General features: G+C 35.2%; 2 protein-coding genes across 6 annotated transcripts; both read left to right on the top strand.

Moving 5' to 3' along the window:
- Positions 1 to 279: 279 nt before the first annotated feature.
- On the top strand, positions 280 to 5,864 carry LOC18046600 (flap endonuclease GEN-like 1). 2 transcript variants are annotated; one of them, XM_006445104.2, is made up of 9 exons: positions 280 to 623; positions 1,015 to 1,188; positions 1,907 to 2,077; positions 2,817 to 2,998; positions 3,122 to 3,368; positions 3,552 to 3,687; positions 3,946 to 3,966; positions 4,097 to 4,569; positions 5,228 to 5,864. In XM_006445104.2, the coding sequence occupies exons 1-9, from the start codon at positions 426 to 428 to the stop codon at positions 5,489 to 5,491; spliced, it is 1,866 nt and encodes a 621-aa protein (XP_006445167.1). In that variant the 5' UTR covers positions 280 to 425; the 3' UTR covers positions 5,492 to 5,864. The 2 variants fall into 2 exon arrangements, with proteins under 2 accessions (XP_006445167.1, XP_006445168.1); XM_006445105.2 differs by lacking the exon at positions 3,946 to 3,966.
- An 89-nt stretch (positions 5,865 to 5,953) lies between these two features.
- On the top strand, positions 5,954 to 9,398 carry LOC18046599 (two-component response regulator ARR2). 4 transcript variants are annotated; one of them, XM_024188300.1, is made up of 6 exons: positions 5,954 to 6,793; positions 7,426 to 7,524; positions 7,632 to 8,003; positions 8,112 to 8,188; positions 8,389 to 9,027; positions 9,146 to 9,398. In XM_024188300.1, exons 1-6 carry the CDS (start codon positions 6,652 to 6,654, stop codon positions 9,146 to 9,148), a joined length of 1,332 nt encoding a protein of 443 aa, XP_024044068.1. In that variant the 5' UTR covers positions 5,954 to 6,651; the 3' UTR covers positions 9,149 to 9,398. The 4 variants fall into 4 exon arrangements, with proteins under 4 accessions (XP_024044068.1, XP_024044067.1, XP_024044066.1 ...); XM_024188299.1 differs by having other exon boundaries at positions 7,372 to 7,524; positions 7,632 to 7,952; XM_024188298.1 differs by having other exon boundaries at positions 7,372 to 7,524; positions 8,389 to 9,006.
- The last annotated feature ends 29 nt before the right edge of the window (positions 9,399 to 9,427 follow it).

Raw genomic sequence — 9,427 nt, 5'->3', positions numbered from 1 at the left:
ACAAAAAAATTAAAAAAATTATCTTGTAATGAACTTTTGTTTTTATCTTATAGTTTTTTTTCTTTAATCTTCAATGATGATGTATTATTTTTTATACTATTTTTTTATACACATATAATTAATTAGTTACTATGTATTTGTGAACGTAAGGCAAGTGAAAAGATGGTATTTTATTTTATTTTATTTTTAGTTTAGAAAAATGTATTTCTCATTCCTTCGTCTTTTATAATCAGGGACCAGAAAGGAATTACTCATTTTTAAATTTTTTTGTCGGTTGACATGGTTAGACAGTTATAGTATAAAACGACCCAACATCAAAGTACCCGCCCAAATTCAATCTGCCCTAACGTAAAATTTATACAAGAACGAACAACGGCCACAATTCCAGTGACCAAAATCCAAAGCCTAATATCAAATTCAATGTGATGGGTGTTGGAGGCAAGTTCTGGGATTTATTAAAACCCTACGCCCGGTTCGAAGGTTTGGATTTCTTGAGAGACAAACGGGTGGCAGTGGATCTCTCGTACTGGATCGTTCAACACGAGACTGCAATCAAGAAGAACAGTGTCCCTAAACCCCATCTCAGGCTCACATTCTTTCGTACCATTAACCTATTCGCCAAGGTTTTGTTTTCACCCTTTCTTCATTTCCTTCTTTTCATTTGCTAAGAAGAAATGAAACCTTTTTTTTTTTTAACTTTAAGTAAAACTCAATTAGGGTTTTATTGTTTGTCTCTAATTTTGGTTGACCAACAAAAACAAAAAAAGGAAAATGAGTCGCTTTGAATTTGAATTTGAGGTTTTTGGTGGTATTAGGGTTTAAGAGAAGTGAAAGGAAAGATTGATTATGTTGATCGTTTGGGTTCATATGAAGATTTCTTGGAGATCATTTCCGCCCATTCTTTCTTTCTGAATAAAAGTGTCCTGCGATTTTTTTGCATGTAACTCTACTAGTATTTAGGCCAATAATTGGATTTTTTGGTATGAAAGTGAAACACTGTCTGTAATTTTGCAGTTTGGTGCGTTTCCAGTCTTTGTTGTTGATGGGACTCCTTCGCCATTGAAATCTCAGGCAAGGTTGGCACGGTTTTACCGTTTTACCATTGATTCTTCAACTTTGCCTGTAGCTGAAGAAGGCATCCTTGTGGAGAGGAACCAGACATTTTTAAAATGTGTTCAAGAATGTGTGGTTGGTTAATTGATTCTTCTATCATGATCGTTCTTATCAATGTGTTATGGTTGTCTGTGCATTTTTGTATTGAATCCCCTTGTGGCTGCTGAGAAATCTGAAGTTAGTATGTGCCTGAATTGTTTTGTACAAGATAAAAATCACTTGTGTGTATAATCAATTGTGTTATATTTGACAATGTTGAAAAGAAACTCTACACATTTTCTCCAAATAGATATTGGACATGTTTTCTTTTTCATATGAGTCCCAGAAGTTATGCAATTGAAGATTCAATTTCTTTGCTTCTCCTACATGTTTTAGGTATGTAAATGGAGCATGAATTGCTTGTTTAATTTTTCTTTTACAGTGTCTGCTTGTCATATCAAATAAGACCAATATTATGCCATGAAAATAGGAATAGGGTATCACAATACATATGCTTTGCCATCAGAGTGAGATCAGAATACTTGCAATGAAGGAAAGATAAAGAAGCATGAAAGACAAAGTATTGTGTCATTGGTTCAGCTTTTTGCTAAACTTGCATTCTAACTGAGACTTAACATTTGATGAATAAGTTGTAGATTGTATAAGCAATAATAATTCCATCTTAGTTCTTGATAAATTATTAATACTCCGTGGTTCTTACATTGGAGAAACTATTGTGATTTAATTGCTTCTTTGGATACCTTATCTGACAGATTGGTGTTATTTTGTTTGCACAAATAACTGTGCTTTGTAGGAACTGCTTGAACTATTTGGGATGCCTGTTCTAAAAGCAAAAGGAGAGGCTGAAGCACTGTGTGCACAATTAAATAGTGAAGGTTATGTAGATGCGTGCATTACAGCTGATAGTGATGCATTCCTTTTTGGAGCTAAATGCGTAGTAAAATGCATCAGGCCCAATACAAAGGTAAGCCCTAGTAGGTTTAACTAATATGACTATTTTTTTCCCCCTTTCCTGAAGTGCTCATTAGATTTATGAACTTGATTATGCAGCAATCTAGCTGTTCACATTGGTAATCTCAAATTTTTATAATCTCTCTGTAATTTTCAATATCATTTATAGCAGCAGTTTGAAGTTATTGCTACAATCAAATTCTTACTTTCAAATTTTCTCTTAAAAGTAAATTGAAAAAAAAAAAAAAAAACTTTCATCATGTTTTGTTCTAAACTTGCTTAAAGTTGTCATTTTTACTGTGAGATCTCTCTAATTATTTATTCTTATTAGTAGCTCCAATGTCCTTACAGTGTTTCAGGTTGCATATCCAAATAAGAGATTAGAACACTCTCTTAGGCTTTTTGTTGGATGCGTAAGAATGATGTTGTGTTCATTTTGATTTATTCTTCTTGCCATACCAACACATGCACCATATTGAGAGAGTTGTTATTGAGCTTATATATTTTTCAACATTCTTATTATATTCATGTTTGCTTGGCTGAAGTTAATAATTAGCTGTCTGCAGTAGAAATTGTCAATACAAAGTTCCGGCTGAGATTTCCTATTAGCAAGAAAATAAAAGATGTGTATAGCATTCAGCAATACCTCGTATAATGAATTTTGGAATAGTTGTGTGTAGCCAGTGCGAGAATCTCAATATTATGGACACTTATGTTTCAGTTGGTAATTCTGAGAATCTTGTTGTAAGCAGGAACCATTTGAATGCTACTGTATATCAGATATTGAAGCTGGTCTTGGGCTGAAGAGGAAGCACTTGATAGCCATGTCTCTTCTGATAGGAAATGACCATGATTTAAATGGGGTACAAGGAATCGGGCTAGATACAGCTCTTCAATTTGTCCAAAATTTTTCTGAAGATGAGATATTAAATATGTATGCTCTTAAATTGGTCCAAAGATCAGTGCATTGTTATTTTTAATCTTGAAGAATATCTTTGGTAAAGCGATACTGAGTTAAGAAATTGACTGTATTTCTTAAAAATGAAATTTCTTGTAGTTTACACAAAATAGGCAATGGTGATATTCCGCAATATTGGGGTGATATTAAATCTACAGAGGATGCTGTATCCCATTCAGATGAAAGCATGCCAATGGTAAAATCTTCTCATTGTTCCTTCTGTGGGCATCCAGGCACCAAGAGAGCTCATTTTAAGTTTTCTTGTGAATACTGCATTAATGATAATAATGAGGGCTGCTTGAAAAAACCAGATGGATTTAAATGTAATTGCTCCCTCTGCAATAAGGTACAACTTCACTGACACTGCACTTAGTTTTGTAGGGTGTTAATATGCTGAATCAATAGCTGGCAATTTCATCTCCCATATCCTATTAATTCCTTGTATCATACTTCGAACTTTCAAACCTTTTAATTTGTGTTAAACTTTGTTATTTATTCTTTAAGATAATTTCATGTATTTGAATGACAGAATCGAAAAGAAAAGGAACAAAAGAAACATGAAACTTGGTGGATTAAAGTTTGCAGCAAGATTGCCTTGGAAACAAATTTCCCAAATGATGAAATTGTTACAATGTACTTGTGCGAGAATAATGGTACCTTTACAGGTATATTTGGTAGTTGTCAATCCCCTCTGTCCAGGCATTGTGATATTCATTGCCCTTTCTATGTGCTCATCTGGCTTTATTATGATTATTATGCAAGTCTTAATTGAAATGATTTCACCCTTTACCTTTTGAATAGCTAGTTTTCTCCTTGTTTATATAACCTTTATGGCACTGCATGTACTTGGCATTCTGGATCCATCTTCCGGCATTTATCTTTTTTTTTTTTAAATCAAATGGATTTTAGCTGTCTATCCTTAGTTATGGGTGGAGGGATCATTGGTAGGATTGCTATTAGATGCCTGAAATTCGAGTTTGCATTCCTTAATAGTTTTGAACTGCAATAAGGCATTGGTTTTCTTTTCTTAAACTAATTCTATACAAACTATTGTCTTTTTTTATTTTTATGCAGCAACTGATGGCCCTTCTATATCATGGGGTAGCCCAATGACTGAAATGCTAGTTGATTTCTTGGTTTACCATCAGCCCTGGCAGCCGTCATATATTCGGCAAAAGATGCTTCCAATGCTGTCCACTATATATTTGAGAGAAATGGCCACAAATCCAGTACAGACTTTGTTGTGTGGACAATATGAATTTGATTCTATTCGTCGTGTGAAGATAAGATATGGACATCAATCCTATGTGGTCAAGTGGAAGAAGGCTGCTTCTGCGATCAGTGGTGTTAAGTATACAGCCCCTGTTGACTCTGATTTGCATCTGGAAGAATTCATGGAAGTTGATGAACCCAATGATCTGCTCGATGAATCCAGTAACCCCCAGATTCATGTTGATGGAGATTGCTGGTTTTTGCTGACGGATGAAAATATGAAGCTTGTGCATTCTGCTTTTCCAAAAAAAGTAGACCACTTTTTGCAAGAAAATGTATGTGCTTTTGGTTAATTTGTCAACTCTCTCTCTCTCTCTCTCTCTCTCACACACACACACACACACTCGTGTATATATATATATATATATATATATATATATATATATTTTTTTCCTATTATCGGATTCTATATTAGATACATTGGAATTGATTGTAGGCTTTGTAGAGATAAGACCAGAGTATCTAGCATTTACTGGTGGATTGGGTATTCCTTTAATCATTATTGAAATTAAAGTTATATTTGACAACTAGCCAACGACGGTGGAAATTGTTGTATAGTCAGATTGAAGTGATCATAAATGAGGAGGTTCCTCCTCCTATTAAAGATGTCTAGAAGTTAGGCAATATAGATTAATGAAAATATGATGGCTGCACCAAGGAGCAATTTTATCTTTACCAAAGTTCTAGAACAGAGGATGTTAAGGGGGCCTGACATAATGATGAGAGATGCTCTTTTTTCCTGGTTGAGTTTTTCCCTGTGAGATTTGGTAAATGAACATTTATTATCAAGTAATCAAGTTAGTGACAAACATTAAATAACTGATTCTGTTGTCTCCATCATCATTGTGGTGGTCTTGTTGTACCAATGATATTAAGAAATCAAGAGCCTCTGAAGCTGCTGTGTTATTATCCTCTTTGTTCTTTAATTGACAGGAGCGAAGAGAGTTGAAAAGAAAAAGGACTTCAAGTTTGAGATCTGAAGAGTCCAATGGGAAGTTAGAATCACCAAAATCAAAGGGGGTTCAGCTTAGTATTACTGAATTTTATCGTTCAGCCAAAGTACAATCCCAGGAAAAATCAGGTGCAGATTTGGCCAAGGATTCCAATTGTCAGGTTGATAGGATATCAAAGGAGAACAGGAGAGTGTCAAGTCCGAATCTTTCCAAGTCTGCGAGGCGTCGTCTTTTGTTTAACTAAGACAATTTGCGGTTATGGTTTTCCTTGCTTCTGATGCTGGGGAAGTGTTAAATTAAGTTGTTAAGTTATTCTCTTATTGCCTGAGTAGTCTGTAACAAGATTTAAGCATTTGCTTCTAGTCTATGTGTAATTTGTAATTAAATTTAAGGAGTAGATATCATGTCGGACCCCTTCTTCCTCTATCTATCTGTATTTTTCCTCTCAATGGTTTATTCGTCTAGTTTGTGTGTTAATATGGTTGATGCTACCTTGGTTCAGCAAGTGAAAGTGCTCTAAATTGCAGTGGATTGATTTATGCAGTGATTGTGATTCTTTTGATTTCAATCTTTGCATTAACTTTTCGAATTGGTGAATATTAAATTGCAATCCAACATTTTGCTGTCCATGGAATATCATGAGGACCCATTTGTTGTTGCCATGATTCTCTCTCTCTCTCTCTCCCCCTCTCTCTCCTCTGCAGAATAACACAGGCAAGAATTGCCCTTTCAGGGTGGCAGCAGTCCTTGCTAATTGCATTGATCTCCACCAGGCATAACAATGTTCAATATTGAAAAAGAATCAAAATGTGCTTGTGTGTCATGCTGGAAGAATATCATCTCAAGTTTGCAAACTCTACAGAGTTGAAGAACTCAATGCCTTGCTGTCTTACAAAATTGAGAAGGTGAGAGATATGCTCGAAAGGTAACTTATTTAAGGTATGTATTTATGTATTCTTTCTGAAAGATATTACAATCTCACTGATATGGACACCAATTATCAAGTGATGTGGACTCTCGTAATATTTGATATGGCAATTGTTATGGAAATAAATAACTTGTCATATACGCATTTGACTATAGGTTGACATTTTTACCATGTAAGTCTTTTTTTCTTTATATAGTGGTCCCTAATAAATTATTAAATATTTTAAGTGGAAAATAGGATACACAGATCACTCACCAAGTCTATGTTGCCATATGCAAAATCACTACTCAAATTTCAATTGCAGGTGGGAGCTTTCTTGTTACATTTGGCAAAACTATAGATGTAACCGACTGAAGCGAAATAAAATACTTTTATTCAAAGATATATAATTGTATGCTTAGTATCATATCTGCTGAAAATATCTCTAGGAATACAAAAGATTTTGCTTGTACAGCTGTCTCAGACTGTCCGCTCTCATGAACGGTGAGAAGGCAATCTCAGTTGAATCTGGTAGAAGTGCTATGCTACCACCAAGAGGTATTAGTGTTTTGATCATGGATGGTGACTCTACATGTCTTGTGATCCTATCAAAAATGCTCCGTTGGTTTGGATATGAAGGTATATCTTTGAGTTTGATTGTTTTTCTCTTTTATATCACTTCTCTCATCAGAATCTTTAGATAAGAAGTAGATAGCTAATGTATTTTTCTCCAATCTAGATTCTTTATGATTTACTAACAGATATTTTTCCCTGATCTAGACTGCAATTTACTAGCATTTATATTTTTCTGCGATCTAGATGCTTGGCGGTTGACTAGCACTTGATGTATTGTTATACCCTAACTGTGGCTTTGATGTCTGGGATACTTCTGATTCTCCTTAAACTCACCATTTGGTGTTGATTGTTGTTCAAAGATAAAAAGTGAAAATCCTCATGTCGGATACTGAGATTGGTGAAGCATCCAATTTTAGTTCCTTGTGTACATAGTGACATGGTGCATATATTATGGTTTGTGCATAAAAATATAGTCATTATCTAATAAGGGATCCTGCACTTTAGATAATGACTATGTAAATTATCTTCTGTCCTTTTTTCTCTTTCTCTCTGGAAGAGGCTGACCAAACCCTCAGCTGAGACTCTAATAGTGCTCACCTTCATCTTTCTGCAAAAAGTTCTAACTCTGCCTTAATCTGCAGTCTTGACTGCTAAACGAGCCGCTGATGCATTTTACGTTGTCCGGGGATGTGCAGATGAACTCGATATTATCCTAGCAGAGACTCACTTACCTGATATGGATAAATATGAACTGCTTGAAACAGTGAGAGAAATGTCAAAACTGCCAGTTATCTGTAAGTAACACCAAAGTCCAGTTTTGCCATCTGTATTCAGTTAAATAAAATTTGCAATTTGTTCCTTCTCTGATGATGTTTTCTTCTAATGTGTTTCCTAAACATAGTCATGTCTGCCGATGACAATGAAAATGACATGCTAGGTGCGTTGTTCAAAGGTGCTGACTTTTATCTTGTGAAGCCAATCAGCATGAGCGACATTAAAAACCTTTGGCAGTTTGCATTCACGAAGAAGACAGATAAAATGGTAGCTACTGAAGGGGTTAGTAGCATTTCATCCGATGATACAGATAATCATATACTTCCAAACAAATGGAAGAAGAGTCATCAGGATCCCAAAAGGAAAGAAGCAACAGAGGTGGACAAAAATGTAGGGGGAGTCAATGATGATGCATCAGTCCTAAAGAAGCAAAAATTAACTTGGACTAGTGAGTTACATAATAAATTCTTGCAAGCTGTCAGAGTGCTAGGCATTGATGGTAAATAAAATAGGTTCTGGGTTTGAGTTCCACAGAGCATCTCACTATATTTTGTACCATTGGTAATGATCGTAACTGATCTATTTTCTTGTTTTATTTTCAATTTAGGAGCACATCCAAAGAAAATACTTCAGCATATGAATGTCCCAGGACTAAAGAAAGAAAATATTTCAAGTCATTTACAGGTGTGTTCTCTGAAGATAAGTGACTTCTGTGATTTCTGGAATTATATTTTATTTCAAGTGTAGCATTTGCAAATATTTTTCACAATTTCCACTTCAATACAACTATAAACAAAGATTTGAGGTTAAGTGACTTCAATACAACTATAAAAAATTATTTGATGTGACAATAATAAAGTTTTCATGTACTATTATCTTTGCAGAAATATCGCCTCTCCTTGAAACGAGCACAAGATGCAATAGGAAAGACAGTGAACAGGGATTACAGTGAATCTCAGGTTGCATTGTGCAATCTTTCATCAACAAGCAATATCCAAGGAGGATTATTCCAATTTCCGGAGATGCAAACCATGACTGCATGTCATCAGCCAGAAGTTGGAATCCAGGAGCAGAAGAATGATGTCAATTGTTGCATCCTTGTGCCTTCTGCTAGTTCTATACATTTCCTTAATAATGGAGGGTGGAGTTGTAATGATACATCAGATTGTAAATATGAGCAATTGGCGCCAGCCATTAACCAGCTAGATTTTTCTTATCCCTGTTCTAGACATGCACGAATTGGAATCACTAGCAATGACAAGTTGGCAGGTTTCCATCAGATGGTAAAGTCTAATGGGGAAGAACTTCTTATTGGAAAAATGGCTTCCTCCATTAATGTAGATTCACGCTTAGATATTGGAATGCAAGTGCCTTCATCATTAAATCAACAAGAAGAAAAAGACCAGCGGTGGCAAAAAAATTTCCCGCCTGGTCCGGCACCACTGTATCCAGAAGAATATGATGTATATGGTGCTGGAAAAGTAGAGCTTGATATGAAAAAGGTATCGACTCAATTATTCCTCGTAAGAATTTTGATGATCTCTGGTAGATTTTATGTCATTTTGCTTCCAGTTTATTAAATGCTCACTCTCTGAAACTTCATTCTAGTTTAATCTCATTGTGGATTTTCTTTTTCTGTAGTGACAAGGCTATGAACTTTGAACTTAGATGCTGGCATCAGTGTTTCCTGGATATCAAATTCAGCCATAAAGAAGGTGCAGGAAAGGATCGATAGTTTGTTTTATATATTTGGTTGTTTCTGGATTAAGACCTTTGTGTGTAAAATAGTAACACAGTGGCGCTTCTCAATGCAGCCAATGCTGTGACCGTGATTTTCTCAGATTGTTAAACGTTATTTATATGAATTTGATATCCCTTTATAATGTCATTGACTCTGGTGATGAATCCATGCTATTGGATATT

This window comes from Citrus clementina, unplaced genomic scaffold (assembly GCF_000493195.1).
Source record: "Citrus clementina cultivar Clemenules unplaced genomic scaffold, Citrus_clementina_v1.0 scaffold_3, whole genome shotgun sequence".
Lineage (NCBI taxonomy): Eukaryota > Viridiplantae > Streptophyta > Magnoliopsida > Sapindales > Rutaceae > Citrus > Citrus x clementina.
The sequence above is the reverse complement of the archived record's forward strand: the minus strand, read 5'-3'. Positions and strand labels throughout refer to the sequence as shown.